Source organism: Ziziphus jujuba, chromosome 2 (assembly GCF_031755915.1).
Source record: "Ziziphus jujuba cultivar Dongzao chromosome 2, ASM3175591v1".
NCBI lineage: Eukaryota > Viridiplantae > Streptophyta > Magnoliopsida > Rosales > Rhamnaceae > Ziziphus > Ziziphus jujuba.
In genome coordinates this window covers 5,343,523-5,366,086 of record NC_083380.1, presented here as the reverse complement: position 1 = coordinate 5,366,086, position 22,564 = coordinate 5,343,523, and the positions used below count along the sequence as shown (strand labels likewise).

Below are 22,564 nucleotides of genomic sequence, written 5' to 3'. Positions count from 1 at the left end.
TGGGGGTGTTGGCCGTAGTCGTCAGCTGGCTGGTCGTGGGCGTGGTTCAGCTCGTGCTAATGCAGCCAGTAGTACAGTTGGAGCATCCTCTACTAAAAGTTCTCCCGATCAACTCTTCACACCCGAACAATGGCAAGCTCTTGCGGGGTTAATTGGTAATGCTCAAGTTCCGGATGATAGGTTGAACGGTAAGTTTGACACGAAGTCATGGATCATTGACACCGGGGCTACTCATCATGTGACCGGTGATTTGTCTTGGTTATTTGATACTATGGCGTTGTTTGAGTGTCCGGTTGGACTTCCTAATGGTGAATCCGTTGTTGCGACCCAATCCGGTTCAGTTCGATTGTCGGATAAAATCACTCTTAAAAACGTTCTTTATGTGCCGAAACTCAATTGCAACTTACTTTCGGTTTCACAATTGAATGATGACTTACATTGTATTGTCCAATTTAACTCTTATATATGTGCTATACAGGACCACACCAGGGAGCTGATTGGAACGGGAGTTAGGCGAGATGGACTTTACTACTTCGGCGGAGCTGAAGGTGATTCGATACAACATGTTTCTGTCCACAACGCAGCATCGACTTTGGAGTTGTGGCACAAAAGGATGGGACACCCTTCAGAGAAAGTAGTGAAGTTACTTCCTCCAGTTAGCAATCTTAAGGGTAGTTTAAATAAAGCTTGTGAAATATGTTTTCGTGCTAAGCATCCTAGAGCCAAATTTCCTTTAAGTGACAATAAGGCAACTAGAATTTTTGAGAAAATACATTGTGATTTGTGGGGTCCTTATAAACATGTTTCTTCTTGTGGAGCTCGTTTTTTTTTTAACTATTGTTGATGATTTTTCAAGAGCTGTGTGGATTTATTTGCTGGTCGATAAAACAGAAGTTTTTCGGATGTTTATGTCTTTTATTGCAATGGTAGATCGACAATTTTCTCAAACAGTGAAAGTTGTTCAAAGTGATAATGGTACAGAATTTCAATGCCTCCTTGACTATTTTTCTGCAACTGGTATTTTATTCCAAACTTCATGTGTGGGTACCCCGCAACAAAATGGGAGGGTTGAGAGAAAACACAAGCATATTTTAAATGTGGGGCGGGCCTTACGCTTTCAAGCCACTTTGCCTATTTATTTTTGGGGAGAGAGTGTTCTTGCCGCAGCTCATTTAATCAACCGCACTCCCTCTCCTTTGTTACACAATAAAACACCATTCGAAATCCTGTTTGGCACCCCTCCTTCATATGAGGCAATTCACACCTTTGGTTGTCTTAGTTTTGCTCATGATCAAAAATCCAAAGGTGACAAATTTGCAAGTCGAAGTCGAAAATGTGTGTTTTTGGGTTACCCGTTTGGAAAGAAGGGGTGGAAGTTGTTTGATTTGGATAAAAAGGAATTTTTTGTTTCTCGTGATGTCAAGTTCTTTGAGGATGTCTTTCCGTTTGGTAACCCGGATGCTGTCAATATTATTCCGGACAATATTGTGCCTACTGTAAATGTTAAAATTGATAGTGATTTTGCTGATTTTGTTGATGATGGTGCTGATTTGCCTCACCCACAAGCCCAAACACCAACTCCCAATCTCATCCACCCTGATCCCCAAACCCACCAAAATCCGGCGCCCCATTTTGATACAGATCTAGACATGGGCTTGAGGGAGGGTGGGCCGGCCCACACAGAGGCTTCTTTAGCGCCTCTTTCACCTGGGCCGGACGTTGTTTCCACAGCTGGGCCCGATTCACCTGGGCTTGACAATCCAAGCAATGGGCAGGCTGTTCCTATGGGAAAGGGCATGAGGGAAAAATATCCTTCGGTTTTATTACGAGATTTTGTTACTCATCTAGTGGTTCCTGAAAGTCCATCTCCCGCCACTCCATCTCCACAGCATCCCTCAGGTACTCCTTATCCCATCGCACATTATATAAATTGTGACAATTTTTCTGTACATTATCGAAAGTTTCTTGCTGCTATTATTTCGAACAATGATCCTAAATCGTTTAAAGAGGCCATGAAAGATGTAGGTTGGCAAAAGTCAATGCAGGAGGAGATTCGGGCCTTGGAGGAAAATGGTACGTGGACTCTTGAACCTCTTCCAAAGGGTAAACGTGCTTTGGGAAGTCAGTGGGTTTACAGAACCAAGTACTTCTCGAACGGTGATATTGAAAGGCTCAAATCCAGATTAGTAGTTATGGGGAATCATCAAGAAGCCGGTATTGATTATAATGAGACATTTTCTCCAGTTGCCAAAATGACTACGGTGCGTGTTTTCTTGGCTGTTGCGGTTTCGAAAAATTGGGAACTTCATCAGATGGATGTTCACAATGCCTTTTTGCATGGAGATCTTGAGGAGGAAGTGTATATGAAGTTACCCCCAGGATTTGAGCATTCCGATCCGAACTTGGTCTGCAGGTTACGAAAATCTCTTTATGGGTTGAAACAGGCTCCGAGATGTTGGTTTGCAAAGTTGGTCACGGCTCTTAAAGGGTATGGTTTCTTACAATCCTACTCTGATTATTCTCTTTTTACTTACACTAAGGGTAATATTCAAATAAATGTGCTAGTGTATGTCGACGATCTTATTATTTCTGGGAATGATTCCGCTGCACTTAAGACCTTTAAAGCCTATCTCAGTGATTGTTTTAAGATGAAAGATCTTGGTGCTTTGAAGTATTTCCTCGGAATTGAGGTGGCAAGGAGTTCGGCTGGTTTGTTCTTGTGTCAACGCAAGTACACGCTTGACATTGTATCGGAGGCCGGATTATTGGGAGCCAAACCGTGTGGCTTCCCAATCGAGCAAAATCACAGATTAGGACTCATAAATGGGGAGCTCTTGTCGAATCCTGAGTCCTATCGCCGATTAGTAGGTCAACTCATTTATCTGGCAGTGACCCGTCCAGATTTGGCCTACTCGGTTCATATATTATCTCAGTTTATGCAGGAGCCTAGAATTGAGCATTGGGAGGCGGCTTTGAGAGTCGTTCGTTATTTGAAAGGTACTCTGAATCAAGGTATCTTGTTACGTGCAGATAGTGATCTGTCCCTGCATGGTTGGTGTGATTCTGATTGGGCAGCATGTCCAGTCACTAGACGCTCTTTGTCTGGATGGCTAGTGTTTCTTGGGCACTCTCCTATTTCTTGGAAGACAAAGAAGCAACACACGGTTTCCCGCTCGTCTGCAGAAGCGGAATACCGAGCTATGGCAGCAGTTACTTGTGAGCTCAAATGGTTGAAGGGGTTGCTTCTGAGCTTGGGTGTGCCCCACCCAAAGGCAATCAAGCTCTTTTGTGATAGTCAGTCAGCCCTTCATATAGCCAAAAATCCAGTATTTCATGAACGCACCAAACACATTGAGGTTGATTGTCACTTTGTTCGGGATGCGATAACAGATGGTTTGATTGCTCCGTCATATGTTCCTACTGTTACACAATTGGCGGATATTTTTACCAAGGCTCTTGGAAAGAAACAATTTGATTTTCTTCTTGCCAAGTTGGGCATTTTTGCACCCCATGCTCCAACTTGAGGGAGGGTGTTGAGATATTATGATATGTTTTAGGCATGTAGATATGTTTTAGGGATGTAGTTGCTATTGTTTAGGATTGTTTCCTAAACAAAGAGTTTTACCTTAATTAGAATTGCTGCAGGTACGATATATATATGTGAATGAATATCAATTAGGGTTGAGCTTTGACCCTTTAATTATTCTTTACAACATCATTGTAAACAAGGCGAGCAAGAGTGGTCTTGCCTATACCGCCCATTCCCACAATGGGAATTACAGATATCTTGTTAGCGCCTACCACATGATCATGATCATCATCAGATAACAGCAGATTTATGATGACAGCTTTGTCATATTCTCTGCCATAAATATCAGATTCTTCTTCCACAGGTAGTAGTTGTGGAGAAGATGATGATGACTTGTTATGATGAACACCTTGTGATGTAGTGATCAAACGAAGGAGATGCTTTTGGTTGACAAGGTATTCTAGTGTGTGAATGATCTCCACTATCCTATCTTCTAGATTGTTATCAGTATGGAATATAGATGAGATGGATTCGAATACCTACTGGAATTTACGTTTTCGAGACTGACCTTTCTCCTTGCATAGCGAAGCTTCGGTCTCCATCTCACAGGCCAAGTCCTCTGCACTGTACAAGGTGTCTTTGAGCAGATCGAGCCACTTCCTCACATTTTCGTCAGTGACTTGCTTCTTCTCAGCATCATTCAGCACTGCTTTAACCGACACTAACAGGATCTCGAACTTCTTGCACAACCCATCGTCGAGTTTCTTTCCTCTAACGAATTTTAGGACCTCCCTAGAAATTATCATATCGAAGAACTTCTCAAAGGAGGCGGAAAGGAAAGCACCAGCAATCAGTTCACCAGCCATGGATATGGAACGCCTCTTGAATTGCAAACAGATGTAGATCAGCAACTGATCCGCAAAGAGGGAGTTTAACTAGGTTGTATGTTGTAACTTGTAAGGGAGTGGAAGCAATATTAGCTTTTCTGCTTGTTAAATCCTAGAATTTGTGCCCTCTGTCAACGTTGGCTTGTTAATTGCTACTTTTTTCTCTTTATTTTATTTTTATTATTTTGAGTTGAATCTAAGTAACAACAGCTGGAAACTTCTTGTTTTTCTTTTAATTATTGATTTTTGGACTTTATATCATTTTTTAAATATTTTTTGAACTTGATTTACAAGTTTGGGTAACAAGGGCTGACAAATAACGAGGTACGTGTCCGCTTATTTATCCGACGCGTGCTTAACCATTAGCTTGTAAAATAAATCTCCATATAGAAAGAAAGTGACATGTATTTATCTTATTATTTTTATTTTTATTTTATTTTTTTAAGAAAATCTAATCGTTTTTGTGCTTTTATATATTTTATCGTGGTTGACTTTTGACAAAGGAAAACTATTTTATCATAGTTGACTTTTGACGAAGGAAAACTTAAAGTTGCACATGTGAAATCAAAATGCAACTTTTTGAAAAATTAATCGTAGTAAATTGTAATTTTTATAAGATTTGCCAGGAAATAAAATCTTTTTATTTTTTATTTTATTTTTTTTATATTTGAGCTCAAGAAGCTACTTTTCTTATCAAAGTGTTTTGTTTTAAAATAGTTAATGTAACTATTATTCATGTATATATATATTTTTCCAATTTTGTTTTCTAAATATGAAGTATATGGTGTAATGGCACTGGCAAAAGTGGAAGAGGCATATAGGCATAAGAGAGATACTAAATGTCACACCTCATGTCTAAATACTTGAAATGTAATAAAAGTCATATTTAAAACACTCAATAAAATTTATATTGCGGAACATAAAAACTCTCCAAACATCAGTCATAAATAATATTTAAAATATCTCCAAAGATAAAGAACAAAGATAAACTTTAACATTTAAAAGGTCTTTCAAGCTAACTAGTATAAAAATAAAAACAACTAAACACCATTATCATATGCCAAATCCAGCTACTTTGGAACTATGGGGTATCTAAAACCATAACAATAAATAATAAGTATAAAACTCAGCAAGTTACTGGATTTTACATAAATACAAAAATAAGAAAATATTTCAAATAATAACAAATACATATTCAAAAATAACCTTTAGCAACGTACACATAATTTTCTTATAAGCTATAATTGTTAACTACATAGTAGAATTGGGCATAACATAATATTATCCATCGGTAATCTATATAAACTCAAGTGCAAGGCGGTAACAAGTGGGGACCATAAATTTTAAAAACAAACACTCATACCCGAAGATATAAGTCATACCCCTACTATGATCATCAATAGGTCCTCTCACATGAAATAATACGTCTAAACCCGAAGGTAAAGAACCATAGATCACTAGAGAAATACCATTACATGATTCATCTTAACATCCGAAAACATATCATAACATATTATAACGTATCATGTAATGCTTACTAAATACCAACAACTAGAGCAAAAATACATATATCAATAATCCAATAATTTCTTTGTACAATACATATATATTTCATAAAACATAAACTTATAGAAAAGCATAAATAAATCAATAATATAAGTACATATTTGCTATGGTTTCGATTTTTTAAAAAGTCCAGTAACTTACCTTGATCAACAAAGTCCACAAAAGATTAACAACCTATATATATACTATAAATATCTTACGTATAAATCCCATAATCAAGCTCTTAAATTCAAATTAAATGAATAAGAGTTGATACCATAAGATTAACATAGCGTAACCCCCAGATCTTAAAATCATAAGCTTAGAAACAAGATCAAATCACCAAAAGCCAAATAAAAACATATTAATCCATTAATAGTCTCTAAACAATAATTCAATTTCTTATTCAAACAATATCATCTAAGCCTAAAAAATTATGCGGGTACTAAACACATGCATAAGTGACTGTGATTAAAACCATTTCATAAAATAATAATGAAAAACTATTCAAAACTCGTTGAAAAGTTAACAAAGAAATACTAAAACTATTAGATTTTCAGAAACCTTCAATTAATATTTAATTTGTTTATCTTTCATAAAATTTTGTATGCATTTGAAATTTTATAGATTAAAACTAGACACTCATATATACTCATATAAAATTTTAAAAGCCAAACAAAGGTCGAAAACATGGTCAAATTAAATTTAGTAACTAATTGACAGAAACTGTAAATCAGTATTTCACAGGGAGTCTGGTCTACCTAAAAATTCATTAGAAATAAAATACAAATCCAAAAGAAGTAATATATTACAGAGTTTAACTATATATAGTAATAATGCTATATAAAAATTATTAGTCAAATAAAGATCAAAAACTATTTTAAATCGAATTTTATTCTTTACTAAAGAGACCAGAAAATAAATTCAGACAGCTGGACATAGGTAACTTAGAAAATCACCATGGCCAAAATATAAAGAATTTGAAGTCAAATTTTTTTATACTAATATTAGACATAAATAGAATAAAGTATACAAAATTTCAGATAAAAATAACTTTTTTTGGATGTGTTTTGAAATTTTTTACATACGAATCATATTGTAGTCGCACAGAAAAACCAGACAGAATGCATAAATTCAAAATTTTTTAATAAATTGAAAACTTCCTATGCTCCAAAACTTGTTTAGAATTCAAAAATCTTCAAAGATACTAGATCCTTAACAATCTTAAATGGAAAACCAAAACCCTAAATTAAGATCAAGAGCCCTTAATATTAACCCTAATAGCTTTTAGGGCAAGAAGAAAAAGAAGAAAAAGACTTACCTGATACCCTAGCAACGCAAAGTTGAAAACAACGTAAAAGTAAAGTGTATTTTTTTTTCTTCCTTTTTATAAAACCAAAAATAGAGTAAATACCTTTTTTTTTTTTTTTTCAATTCCCTAATGAAATTGAAATATACTTATAACAAAACCTATTAAGATAAATACTCTATTTTTTTTTCTTTTAAAATAAATAGTTGTAAAACCCTTTTCTTTTAAAATATATATATATATATATATATTACCTATGACAGGATCCGCCCCGGGAACCTTCCCAGGATCTCTCCGGTGGTCTCGTCTGGTGAAGTACCACCAGACAATCCTTAGAAAATATCCAATGGAACCTTACCTTAAAACGTGGATAATGAACACATGCGATAACAATAATACCTCAATATGTATATATAAAAATAAATCCACAACAGCGTAAAATCCATAACCGGCCTACTGTACTACAGGCCATAACTACACACATAAGTACCATGGTCTCTACTGAGTCCTATATTTAAAATCAGAGCATTCTAAGAGTGTCAACGAAGTCTAGGAGTACAAATAAGTCCAGAAGATAACAATAGATAAATAAAGGATAAATACGGCTGCTGTAGTGGAAAGAAACAAGCGATAAACTGTGTGCGGGGTAGACTGCTACTAGCTACCTGGACCTAGGGGAACGAATTTAAAACAAATAAAACATGAGATAAAGAAATCTCAGTGAGTGGCATAATATAATAGAAAAATAATAATTCATTTATGAAAAATCTTTCTTTCAAGACCTCTCGTTCCACTCGTTTGAAAAGTTTTCCCATTTAGAAATCATTTCACAAAACCCAAACTTGTACTCCAAATTAATATCATAAAACCGATACCCAAATATAAAATGAACGATCATTGTAATATTATAAAATGTCTTAAATCAAGATATAAATATTTGAGCATAAAATATAATAAATACCGTTCCACCAAATAAATATGAGAATACAGAAATCACCACAATATTTGTAAATCAACAATATGTTCAAACGTGCACAATGTACCAAATGATGTACCAATCTATAAACCGTAGGAAACACCCACGTCACAACCCTCAATATACGAAAGGTGTCGTGGAAATATCAATTACCATCGGGACGTACTCAATGTCACGGTCCATGGCAATAATAAATCGTTGGATGATACCAACCTTATGGAACTGTGGTAATAATAATAAACCATCAGATCAACCCGACCTCACAGTCCGTGGTAATAATAGATAACCATTGGATGAAACCAACCTCATAGCACCGTGATAAACCCAGCACGCTGTAATATAATATAATATAATATCGATCCAAGATATTGGCATTATATGGTACATCGGTTTAAAAATAACCAATACAATATTCTTGAAACAATCTTGTAAGATTATATATATACTTTTGCAAACGATACTGTATCATAAACCATAATTTAACATTTAGACTTCCACCGCTTATTTAAATACTTCAAAAATCTCAAAACATCATTTCATATGAAAACCAGAAATACCACAGTGAAATATATTCACCATAAACCAATTTTAAGCACATAAAATTATAAAATATTTGATCATGCTTAAAATCATATGATTTTCAATCTGGTTTCTCAAACCAAATAGTTTCCAAAATGATTTAAAATCTCAATTTAATTATCAAGATATTTAAATACCACAAGTCCATTTATGGACCCATTAAAATTGAAAATCACTTAAAATATTATCAAAAATCATATAAAATGATAACACATATAAGTAAAAGCAGATCCTCATGTATCCATAGAATGAACATTTAAATCAAATGATAGGTATAATTAAAATACTCAAACCACATATATATATATATATATTATACTATATATCCAAAATATTTTTAAAACTAATAACTACTCACAGTACTATAGATGCTTACGCCTGCTTCTTCACAGGATCGCCTCCAGGTTCAACTTGAGTGCGTGTAATATAATAAAATATTCCTCAGGCTCCAAACAACTAAACTAGAGACACTTTTATAATCCAAATGTCTCAAAATAATTTACAGTACTACAAAATTGCATAAATTGGACACCGGACAATCCAATTATACCGTGTGTCCTTAGGACCCAATACCCAAAATTGGGGATTTTCACCCGAAGCCTAATATTTCAAAATTGAACCACCTAATGGGTCCTAATAATATCCAATTTCACTAATTCATTTTCAATTTTAACTAATTTGATCAATTTCGTCCAAACACAGTCCCCAACTTATCCGAAAATTAACTAATTGACTCAAAAATGGAGAAATTATCAAACAACCTCCAAAATTCACAAATTTTATATTGACAAAAAGCCCAAGAGACAAGGAACCTACCATTATGCTCACCTTGGTCCAAAGTTTCCTCCAGTGGTCAGAAAACTAGAGTGAAGCTTCGGCTGAAGTTCCTATCGTCGGATCTCGCAAACGGTAAGGAATCTGGGCAAAATATCCACGGAAATGAGTTCATAGGGGTCAAAAATAGTATAAAAGGTGTATGGGTTGGCTTGAAATGGCCCAAAAAATGAGAAAATCTGGCGACCCACCTCACCGGCCTCCGCGGACTTCGCCCGCCCGATCTGGGCACGTCTGGCCTCCGTTCATCATGAAATTTCACGGTTGAGCTCACCTTCAAGTGACCTTCCTACTTGGATGGTGTGTGTAAGTGATGGTTGGGTGGAAATGATCAAAACGGCGGTGCCAATTCGATGGTAAACGGGTAGAAACGACCTAGTTTGAACCCACGGGTCTGAGGGGAGAATATCTCGGGTTTTGGAGATGAACTATGTATTTTGGGCTTCGGTTCCTATTTATCACACTTACCAAGGCTTATATAGAGCCTAAGGTCACTAATAGACAAAAACTGGGGACTAGTTTGAACACTGATATAAAACTTATGCTTAAAATATCTCAGGACCATAACTTTTTATCCGTGACTTGGAATTTGATGTGCCACTAGTCTATGAACTCATATTGATGAGATCTACGCAATGGTATCTCAGTCAAATAAAAAATATTGGCTATCAAAAAAGTCAACTTGGACCCATATATTGTTCACTTGGTCAAACTTGGTCAAACTTGTTTAATCATGTATATTTTTTGGTAAGGGGTGTCACAACCTACCCCCTTAAAGAAATTTCGTCCATGAAATTCCTACCTTAGTTTTGGAAGAGGTAAGGATACTGACTCCGCATTGGATCCTCTTGCTCCCAAGTTGCCTCCTGGACAAGGTGGTTTCTCCAAAGAACCTTCACCAAAGCTATAGTCTTGTTGTGAAGCCTTTTCTCTTCCCTTCCTAAAATCTGCATTGGCTGCTCCTCATAAGAAAAGTCATCCCTCAATTCAATCTCCAATGTCTCTAACATATGTAACGGGTCTGAGATATACTTATGGAGCATGGAGATGTGAAAAACATCATGGACTCAAGAAAGCTTCTCCGGCAAGTCAATCCTATAAGCCATTGGACCTATCCTCTCTACTATCTCATACGGTCTAATGTAGCGAGGACTTAGTTTCCCTTGTTTTCCAAAACGTACTACACCTTTCCAAGGAGATAGCCTTAAAAATACTCAATCGCCAACCTTAAACTCGAGATCCTTCCTACCCACATCCGCATAGCTCTTTTGCCTTTCTTGTGCTGCTCTAAACTTGGCCTGCATAATATTGACCTTGTCCACTGTCGCCTGTACAATCTCAGGGCCTAGAAGTTTCCTTTCACCCATCTCATTCCAACATAATGGAGTTTGAAATTGTCTCCCATACAACGCCTTAAAAGGTGACATCTCAATGCTCGAGTGATAGCTATTGTTGTAGGTGAACTATGCTAAAGGTAGATACTTATTCCAATTCCCCTTGAACTGTAGCACACATGATCTCAACATGTCCTCTGAGGTCTGAATAGTCCTCTCAGATTGTCCATCGGTCTGAAAGTGAAAAGCAGTATTCAAATTCAACTTGACACCAAGTTCATTCATTAATCTTCACCAAAATCTCGAAATGAACCGTGAATCTCTGTCAGATATAATCGATTTTGGCACTCCATGCAAGCTCATTATATGATTCATAAAGAGTTCTGCTAACTTCTGGAGAGAAAACTTCTCACGAATGGGTAGGAAATGTGTAGACTTAGTAAATCGATCCACGATCACCCAAATACCATCATGCCTCTGAACTGTGGGGGGGAGCTTGAATACAAAATCCATCGTGATGCGCTCCCATTTCCATTTTGGGATGGGTAAAGGCTGTAGGAGTCCAAAAGGCTTTTATCTTTCCGTCTTTACTTGCTGGCAAATGAAACACTTGGATACATACTCAGCAACTTCTCTTTTCATCTCTACCCACCAGTAATATTCTTTTAAGGTACGGTACATCTTGGTGCTTCCGAGGTGCATAGCATAGGCAGAACTATGGGTTTCTTCCAGTATTTGCCTTTTCAGCTCTTCATTTGCAGGGACACAGAGCCTAGTACTAATCATCAAGGCTCCATCACCACTAATAGTGAAGTCTGATTGTCCCCCTTCTTCAACTTTCTTCCTCATGCTCATCAAGTAAGGGTCTTCGAGCTGAGCCTCGAGAACACGATCCACAAGTATCGGTCGTAGTTGGAAGCTAGCAAAAAATCTTCCAGAATTATGCATCCACAAATCAACAACTAACTCTCTCAACTCAACCATCAAAGGAAGCTGTATTATCTGTATATAAGCTAATGAGCCTGTAGACTTCCTCCTTAATGCATCGGCTACTACATTTGCCTTGCCTGGGTGATAGTCAATAGTACAATCATAATCTTTGAGCAACTCCATCCATCTCCTTTGCCTTAAATTTAACTTTTTCTGAGTAAACAAATACTTAAGGCTCTTATGGTTAGTAAAGAACTGACAAGTAGCTCCATATAAGTAGTGTCTCCAAATCTTCAAGGCAAAGATCACCGCAGCAAGCTCTAAGTCATGGGTTGGATAATTCAGCTCGTGCTTCTTCAACTGCCTAGAAGCGTAGGTGTCAGGATCCGTCCAAAATTTCTCACCGGAACCCTAGACAAGGTCTGATTCCAGGGAAACCTTACCGGACCTTCCAATGGAAAATCTGGCAGAACCTCCCCTAAGGGTTGGACTCACCACAATTTTCCTGCACTGAAAATACACTTCTAGAAACATCCCCTTATTCCTCCCACATTACTACAATTTAATCCACAACTTTCAGCACTCAGATAAAATAAATAAGAAATTCATACAGTATTGATACAATAGGTCCAGTAAATATACAGAGCATCATAAGTTACAGATGAGTGTGAAAGTTATACAACATGAAATAGGAAACAATAATACAATAGAATACAAGGAAGCATAACTCTTTGAAACTCAACAGCAACAAACGTCGAGCTTGATTCTGATGTCGTCTACCAGCCCGAACCAATGGGAATGGAATTTAAAAACGTGAGATGCTAATCATCTCAGTGAGTGGCCCTATCTACTATACAATTATAATAGTAATGAAAATTATAGTACATTTGAATAATTAACAATAAATGAGTAAATAAATAATAATTAATTGAAATTAATATTTCTCTCAAAACCCTCACGGTTCACTCGGTTGGAAAAGTTCCCCTTTTAAAACATTTCACAAAACCCAACAATTATATTTCCCCAAAATCAAGGTAGCCAATAAATAATTAATTAAATAATAAATAAATGGAATATCCACATTTAAAATAAAAAATCCTGCAAATAATAATATAGAGCACCACAATTTATATGAAAATATTTAATCAATAAATACCAATAAAATGCAACAATTTTTGGAATCCAATGCACTCAGAAAAATAATCCGGAATAAAGTAAATTTTTAATAACAATTAATAAATCATATAGAAAAATGCCATAAAAATTATTTATTTGAAATAAACGGTAAAATTTAAATAAATTAACCATTTTTAATTGAATAGTATTTCCAAATAATAAGTTTAAAAAAAAATTCAAATCGAAAATAGCCTGACACACCACACTATATACCAGTGATGCTCTACGGTACTCAGCATCCTGAGCATCCTCAGGCGGGGGTTAAAGAGAGAACCGGCATACGGTCGCTTCGGCTTCCCGACAGCGCCGCTGCTAAAACCTGTCATCCTGGCCTAGGAGGAGGGCGGTTATGTGTACTATACTAAACCGGCCTGCCCTCAGGTCCATAGGTAACTCATGGGAGACTAAAACCTGCGCGCTAATCACAATCTCATGTACAGTACAGAACACCGGTACTGCATAAGTGCTTCCAAAATAATTAAAATAAAATAAATACCAATAGCCCATTTTTATTATTACCAAAATTTCTTAAATTTACGGTGGGAGTTACAAAAATCTCCAATCCCACATTCCTTGCATTTCTCACCATAAATTATCAATATAGAAAAGAAATATAGTTTACTCGCATTATAAATGCATAATTACCTTTTTAAAACATACAGTACCATCATACCAATATTTTTCTTCAAATCCTTTAAATCAATTTTTTTTTTTCCAAAATAATATATAAGGCTCACAAAAATATTTAAATATATTTTCTCTTCATAAGCCCTTGATTGTACATGAAAATTCTCAGTAAAATAATAATAATAATAATCCAGAATTTAAATCATAAATTCTTTGAATTTCTCCAATATTCAATCATAGCATCAAAATATATATATGTATGCATATAACCAAACATCCAAAATTTGACATTATAAAATAAATACCCAATTTTATAAAATTCCAACCACATACATATATTTTCCAAATATTCAAATATCACCAAATAAATGTAAATCATCACCCGAAAATAGTTTTTAAGGTGGGTCACTCACCTGGAGTATGCAATTAACCTAAGATCCTCCATGGGATCAATTCCACGATGCACACGTGCTCCTAGAACAACAATTCACACAGTCAAATAAAATAATATTTTATTCGGGTAAATAATACCCGGTACCCGGGGGGTTAAACACAAACGTTAACCAAAATTGACCAGTAATATACTAAAATGAAGCTTATGGAACGAGGATCGCATTACTGGCCTCCATTGACCCCAATTCCGCAGGTGGTGGCCGGAATTTGCCCGAGAAGTACAGGCCGAATTTCATCTCCTCATAACTCTCGAACCACTTCGAATTTAAACAATTGGAGGCCATATTTGAACTCAGAGGAGCCAAAATATGAGAAAAAGGGTAGAAGACCGGACTGGGTTGGCCGGAAACGGCAAGAATCGCCAGAAAAACTTAACCCGCCGCCGTCAACTTCACTGGCCCTATCTGGGCGCGTTCGGAGGCATCTGGCCGGGAAATTTGGAGGTCGGCGTCGCCGGCGAACGGGCTTCTTCCCTGGCTAGCGCGTGTGACCGTCCGGTGGCCGGAATTAAAAAAAAGGGCAAGAACCCGAGAGGGAGAAAGGAAGGGAAAGGAAGAAGAAGGAGGAAGAAGAAGGAGGAAGAAGAAGAAGAAAGAAGAAGGGGCCCGTGGCCCTTTTTCCCACGTGGGGGAAAGGAGAAAAAAAAAAGCAAAAAAGAAAAGAAAAAGAAAGAAAAAGAAAATAAAAAGAAAATAAAATATAATAAAATAATTAAATAATATTAAAAATAATATTATTATATAAAATAACAATAATAAAAATAATATGGTATTAAGCATGGTTGACATGTGGCATCTCACCATGGTGACACATGGTCACATTTATTAAGTCACACGTGGCACATTGTTACACGTTTAAAAATAATATTAAAATAATACAGTATTTGAAAAACTCTACAGGTCCATAACTTTCAAACCACATGTCCAAATTGGACGTGCTGCTAGTCTACAAACTCGTATCGATGAGTACTTCATAACCATGCATGAGTCAAAGCTCAACTTTGCATGAATAAAAGGTCAACTCTGGCACCCCTTGGACAGTTTGGACCTCAACTTGTTTTGCTCATAACTTTCAAACCGTAGCTCCATTTTCAACGTGCTACTAGTCTACGAACTCGTGCCAATGTGTACTTTGTAACGGTATCTCAGTCAACCTAGAATTCCATCCGAGTCAAAAAGTCAATTTTTTGACCCATTCGATCAACGGTCAAAGTCAACGGTCAACCTTGGTCAAAGTTGGAAAATTTTCGTTATACTTTGAGACAGGGTGTTACAGTAGGCAACAACTCTCTTATGCTGCATCAAAACACAACCCAAACCTTGACGTGAAGCATCACTGTAAACCTCAAAACCTTCATTGCCCTCTGGTAATGTCAGAATAGGAGCTGAAGTCAACTTTTCCTTCAATTTTTGGAAGCTCTCCTCACACTTGTCACTCCACTCAAACTTAACTCCTTTCCTGATCAAATAGTGAAGTGGTCTTGCTATCTTGGAGAATCTTTCGATGAACCTGTGGTAATACCCTGCTAAACCTAGGAAACTCCGTACTTCTGTCATCGTAGTGGGTTGCTCCCAATTCAACACTGATTCTACCTTCTGAGGATCTACATAAATGCCATCAGTAGAAACTACATGTATAAGAAATCCCACTCGACTTACACAAAACTCACATTTGCTAAACTTGGCATACAATTAGTGTTGCCTTAAGGTTTGCAACACCAAACTCAAATGCATCTCATGCTCTTTCTAGCTCCGCGAGTACACCAAAATATCATCAATGAAAACAATAACGAACCGATCTAAATATGGATGGAAAACCCAATTCATTAAGTCCATAAAAACTGCAGGGGCATTGGTGAGTCCAAAAGACATCACCAAAAACTCATAATGCCCGTATCTTGTCCTGAATGCAGTTTTGGGAATGTCTGATTTCCTAATCCTCAACTGATGGTATCCTGATCTCAAGTCAATCTTGGAAAACACTTTAGCACCCTGAAGCTGATCAAAAAGATCATCAATCCGAGGCAAAGGGTATTTGTTACGTATGGTGGCCTTATTCAACTGCCTATAATCTACACACAATCTCCAGGTACCATCCTTCTTCTTCACAAATAACACCGACGCGCCCCAAGGTGAAATGCTAGGCCTAATGAATCCTCTTTCTACTAACTCTCGTAGCTGAGCCTTCAACTCTTTCAATTCAGCTGGTACCATCCGATAAGGTGGTAAGGAAATAGGAGCTGTGCCAGGGACTAACTCAATGGGAAAGTCTATCTCTCGCTCAGGAGGTAAACCTGGAAGATCATCAGGAAACACATTTGGGAAATCCTTCACCACTAGTACATCCTTCAACCTCAACTTACTAATTCGAGTATCAACTATGTGAGCTAAATACCCCTTACAACCTTTCTAAAGTAAACATCTAGCATAGATAGTAGAAATCAAACCTGAAGGTGTCTGCCTCCTCTCTCCATAGAAGACCACTACTGGTAGACCAGGTCATCTAAATATCACCTCCTTGTGGAAACAATCCACTGAAGCATGATGTGAAGCAAGCCAATCCATGCCGAGAATCACATCCAACCTTTGGAGATCTAACAAGATCAAATCGGCCTTCATAACTTGGCCCTTAATACAAAGTAGGCTACCTCTAAGCATTTGACTAGGCCATAGTTACTCTCCTGTGGGTGTGGCAAGCTCCAAGCAACATCCTAAAGGAATGGGAGTCATCCTGACTTGTGCAACATACTCACGTAAAATAAAAGAATGTGTAGCCCCTAGGTCAATGAGTACACGTGCATCATCACCAAATATAGATAATGTACTCGTCATAACATTGGGGGTCGCCTGTGCCTCTTGCCTGGTCATAGCATACACCTTGCCTCTAGTAGGTGGTTGTCCCCTCTGACCTCTGCCTCTAGCTGCAGCTGTCGACTGCTGCCCAGTGCTTGTAGAGCGGCCTGAAGTCTGACCCGTGTGAGTATCCTGTCCTTTGTTCCCACTGGTCTGCTGAACCTGAGCACCTGATCCTGAGGCTCTAACCTGGGTCTGACCTCGATAAAGGCAATCTCTCTTGAAATTTCCTGACTATCCACATTGAAAGCATGATCCATCCCATTGGCATGGTCCATCATGAGACTTGCCACAAAGGCTACATGCAGAACCTAAACCACCTTGGCTTGCGGACCTCTGAAAATGACTACTCCCACTACTCACTGATTGAAATCCAATACCTTGGGTATGTCCACCTCTCTGAAATCTACTACCACTGGCATCATGCCTACCCCCTCTGGATCCTCTGTTGCCTGAAGATCCTGAACTAAAACTACCCCTCTTCGACGATCCCTAACTGAGGCTCCCCGAAGATAAACTATCATATGATCGGCGCTAAGTCTTGGGCATCAGAGCCTATCTCTCTACCTCAAAGGCAGCATCTCTCATCGACTGATATGTGGGGTGAACAGCACCTGAGATGCTTAAAGCTATGGGCTCACTCAATCCATCGAGGAACCTCCTCTTCTTGCTAACCTCATTCGCAACCAAATTGGGACAAAACTCCAATAGCTCCCTGAACCTCTGCTCGTACTTAGAAACTATCATGCTACACTGAGTGAGTGTCTCAAACTCTAGTCTCTTAGTCTTAATAAAACCTGGAGGGCAGAACTCAGTATGAAAAGCGATATTAAACTGTGCTCAAGTGTGGCGTCTCCTAGTCCTCTCTTAAGCCCATCACTTTCTTGCATTACCCCCTAGCATAAAATTAGCTATCCTGACTCTGTCCTCATCCGGACACTGCATACCCTCATCTAAGATTTTCTCCATATCATCTAACCAAGATAGGGCTACAATAGGGTCCGTGAAGCCATCAAAACCCACTACTCCAAGTCTACGAGCCTGATCAACAGTATATCCAGTAAACTGACTCCTCTCGAGTGATCGAACCAGGCACTCGACAAGATGCTTCTCATAAGTGGGTGCATCTGTACTTTCGGCTGAAGCCTGCTAAGACCTACGTCTACCTCTGTGTGCCATAAGGAAAAATGGAACTATTTCCACGAACCAAAGAAATGAAATCAATTTCAAGAAATAGGTTAGGAAAGTATGCAAAACACAAGATGAGTTGCACAGCAATGCGCAACCCCCAGAAATTTAGAACCTAAAGCTTTGATACCAAGCTGACAGGACTCGCCCTTGGAACCCTCTCAAGATCTCCCGGGTGGTCCCGTCTGGTGAAGTACCACCAGAAAATCCTTAGAGAATATCCAATGGAACCTCACCTTAAAATGTGGACAACGAACACATGCGATAACAATAATACCTCAATATGTATATATAAAAATAAATCCACAACAGCGTAAAATCCACAACTGGCCTACTATACTACAGGCCATAACTACACACATAACTATCATGGTCTCTATTGAGTTCCATATTTAAAATCAAAGTATTCTAAGAGTGTCAACGAAGTCTAGGAGTACAAATAAATAATAAATAAGTCCAGAAGATAACAATAGATAAAGAAAGGATAAATACGGCTGCTGTAGTGGAAAGAAACAAGCGATAAGCTGTGCGCGGGGTAGACTGTTATTAGCTGCCTGGACCTAGGGGAACGAATTTAAAACAAATAAAACATGAGATAAAGAAATCTCAGTGAGTGGCATAATATAATAGAAAAATAATAATTCATTTATGAAAAATCTTTCCTCAAGACCTCTCGTTCCAGTCATTTGAAAAGTTCCCCATTTAAAAATTATTTCACAAAATCCAAATTTGTATCTCAAATTAATATCATAAAACCGATGCTCAAATATAAAATGAACGATCATTGTAATATTATAAAATGTCTCAAATCAAGATATAAATATTTGAGCATAAAATATAATAAATACAGTTCCACCAAATAAATATGAGAATGCAGAAATCATCACAATATTTGTAAATTAACAATATGTTCAAACGTGCAAAATGTACTAAACAATGTACCAATCTGTAAACCGTGGGAGACACCCACCTCACGACCCTCAATATACAAAAGGTGTCACGGAAATATCAATTAATCGTTGGGAGTATCCAATGTCACGGTCCGTGGCAATAATAAACCGTTGGATGATACCAACCTCACTGCACCATGGTAATAATAAAAAACCGTCGGATAAACCCGACCTGACAGTCCTTGGTAATAATAGATAACCGTTGGATGAAACCAACTTCACGACATCGTGGTAATAATAATAATAAATCGTCGGATAAACCCGACCTCACAGTCCATGGTAATAATAGATAACTGTTGGATGAAACCACCTCACGGCACCGTAGTAAACCTAGTGCGCTGTAATATAATATAATATAATACTGATCCAAGATATTGGCATTACATGGTACATCGGTTTAAAAATAACTAATACAGTATCCTTGAAACAATCTTGTAAGATTATATATATAATTTTCCAAACGATACTATATCATAAATCATAATTTAACATTTTGACTTCCACTACTTATTTAAATACTTCAAAAATCTCAAAACATCATTTCATATGAAAACCAGAAATACCACAGTGAAGTATATTCACTATAAACCAATTTTAAGCACATAAAATTATAAAATTTTTTATCATGCTCAAAATCATATGATTTTCAATCTGGTTTCTCAAACCAAATAGTTTCCAAAATGATTTTAAATCTCAATTTAATTACCAAGATATTTAAATACCACAAATCCATTTATAGACCCATTAAAATTGAAAATTACTTAAAATATTATTAAGAGTCATATAAAATGATAACACATATAAGTAAAAGCAGATCCTCAAGTATCTATAGAATGAGCATTCAAATCAAACGATAGGTATAAGTAAAATACTCAAACCACATATATATATTATACTATATACCCAAAACATTTTTAAAACTAATAGCCACTCACAGTACTGTAGATGCTCATGTCTGCTCCTCCATAGGATCGTCTTCAGGCTCAACTCGAGTGCCTGTAATATGATAAAATATTTCTCAGGCTCCAAACAACTAAACCAAAGAAACTTGTATAACTCAAATGTCTCAAAATAATTTACAGTACTACAAAATTGCATAAATTGGACACCGGACAGTCTAATTATACCGTGTGTCCTCAGAACCCAATACCCAAAATTGGGGATTTTCACCAGAAGCTTAATAGTTCAAAATTGAACCACCTAATGGATCCTAATAATATCCAATTTCACTAATTCAACTCCAATTTTAACTAATTTGACCAATTTTGTCCAAACACAGTCCCCAACTTATCCGAAAATTAACTAATTGACCCAAAAATAGAGAAATTATCAAACAACCTTCAAAATTCATAAATTTTATATTGATGGAAAGCCCAAGAGACAAAGAACCTACCAGTATGCTCACCTTGGTCCAAAGTTTCCTCTGGTGGCCGAAAAACTTGGGTGAAGCTTTGGCCGAAGTTCCCGTCGTCGTATCTCCCAAACCGTAAGGAATATGGGAAAAATAACCATGGAAATGAGTTCATAGGGGTCAAAAATAGTGGAAAAGGTGTATGGGATGGCCTAAAACGGCCAAAAAATGAGAAAATTGGGCGATCCACCTCACCGGCTACCGCGGACTTTGCCGGCCCGATCTGGGCGCGTTCGGCTGTCGTTTGTCATGACATTTCATGGTTGAGCTCGCCTTCAAGTGACCTTTCTACTTGGCTGCACGTGTCAGTGGTGGGTGGGTGGAAATGATCAAAACAGCGGTAACCCGATTTGACGGTAAACGGGTAGAAACGACCCATTTCGAACCAATGGGTCTTAGGGGAGAATATCTCCGATTTTGGAGACGAAGTAGGTATTTTGGGCTTTGGTTCCCATGTGGCATGCTTACCAAGGCTTATATAGAGCCTAAGGTCACTAACAGACAAAAACTAGGGACTGGTTTGGACACTGATATAAAACTTTTGTTTAAAACTTCTCAGGACCATAACTTTTTATCCGTGACTCGGAATTTGATGTGCCACTAGTCTATGAACTCATATCGACGAGATCTATGCAATGGTATCTCATTCAAATAAAAAATATTGGCTATCAAAAAAGTCAACTTGGACCCACATATTGTTCACTTGGTCAAACTTGGTCAAACTTAGTTAACTTAGTTAAATTTTTTTAATCATGTATATTTTTTGGTATGGGGTATCACAACCTATATGTTACACTAAAGAAGAAGTTGAAGAAGTGATTCTATCAGGTTCACTATGCCTTCCGTTATCAGGCTGTTGGAAGATCTTTGAGTGTGGTAAGCAATGTTGTACAAATCAGAGGAGAAGATTTCTTATCGAGCCACTTACATACAGATGGTTCCCATTTCTGGAAACTCTTGTCCACTTCACCATTCCATATACCAACTTCCCTACAGATGCGTTAATTCCAATTCTTCAGAGGACTCGGTGTCCCAAACTCTGAAAGTCCAAGTGACAATGCTCAATATGATTGCTGATTTGTCCCAGAACAAAAGGAAGTGCTTCGGCATTGGAAGTTGTTCTAAAGAAGGTCAATCGTCTTGTGGTGTGGATTGCTTGTGGTGGTGTTGTGAGGCTTCGAGATGCATCCATCATTGCTCTTCATGGACTTGCTTGTATCGACCTGGATCTTGTTTGGTTTCTTGTTGATGATGTTTATTATTACTCTGTGATGAAGAAAGACAAACCTTGATCACCCACCTCAGATTTATCAGAGATCAGTGAGATTCTACCCCCACTGTTGTCTCCAAAAGAATACCTTTATGTGCAATATGGAGGGAAGAGTTATGGTTTTGATGTTTTCTTCTCTTCTGTAGAAACTGTTTCAAGGAACTGACGCACTTTCCTGAATTTTCTTACCAAAGGTACCGTTAGTTATTACACAATTTATGAATATATATATATATATATATATGACCTTTGAAATTCTCATTCCTGTTGATTGTGTTCTTGATATCTATAGCATATTGTTTTTACCTTTTTTTTTTTTGGGTCCATTTTTTCCCCTTGCAAATGAGCCTTGTAATTTTGTAAATATAAAATTACGGGCTTCTCTATACACTCTGTTAAAAAAGTCCATTATAACACATCCAAATTGTGGTTCAAGAGTAGGTTCGCATATCATAGATGTTCATGGAAAGAAATACTAAAAAATTTTCGTTTGGATGATTTGATTTGTTAGACAATTTTTCATACAAAATAGGATGCCTTGTTTGGCATAGTAAATGTTTATTTACATGTACTTCTAAAAAGCTAGTCTTTGTTAATTTCAATCAGAATGCAAGAAGATGTTTTTGAAAATCAAAAATATTTTTTAAAAATTATCTGAACACTATTATAAAAATATTTTTTGAAAATATATTTCCATTTAGAACAATTAGTTAG

At 37.1% G+C, this 22,564-nt stretch overlaps 1 protein-coding gene across 1 annotated transcript; it reads right to left on the bottom strand.

The window, feature by feature from the left end:
* Nucleotides 1-10,462: 10,462 nt before the first annotated feature.
* Nucleotides 10,463-11,026, bottom strand: LOC132800672 (uncharacterized). Its single transcript, XM_060814888.1, has 2 exons — nucleotides 10,886-11,026; nucleotides 10,463-10,690 (listed from the first exon to the last, which is right to left on the bottom strand). Exons 1-2 carry the CDS (start codon nucleotides 11,024-11,026, stop codon nucleotides 10,463-10,465), a joined length of 369 nt encoding a protein of 122 aa, XP_060670871.1.
* Between the last annotated feature and the right edge of the window lie 11,538 nt (nucleotides 11,027-22,564).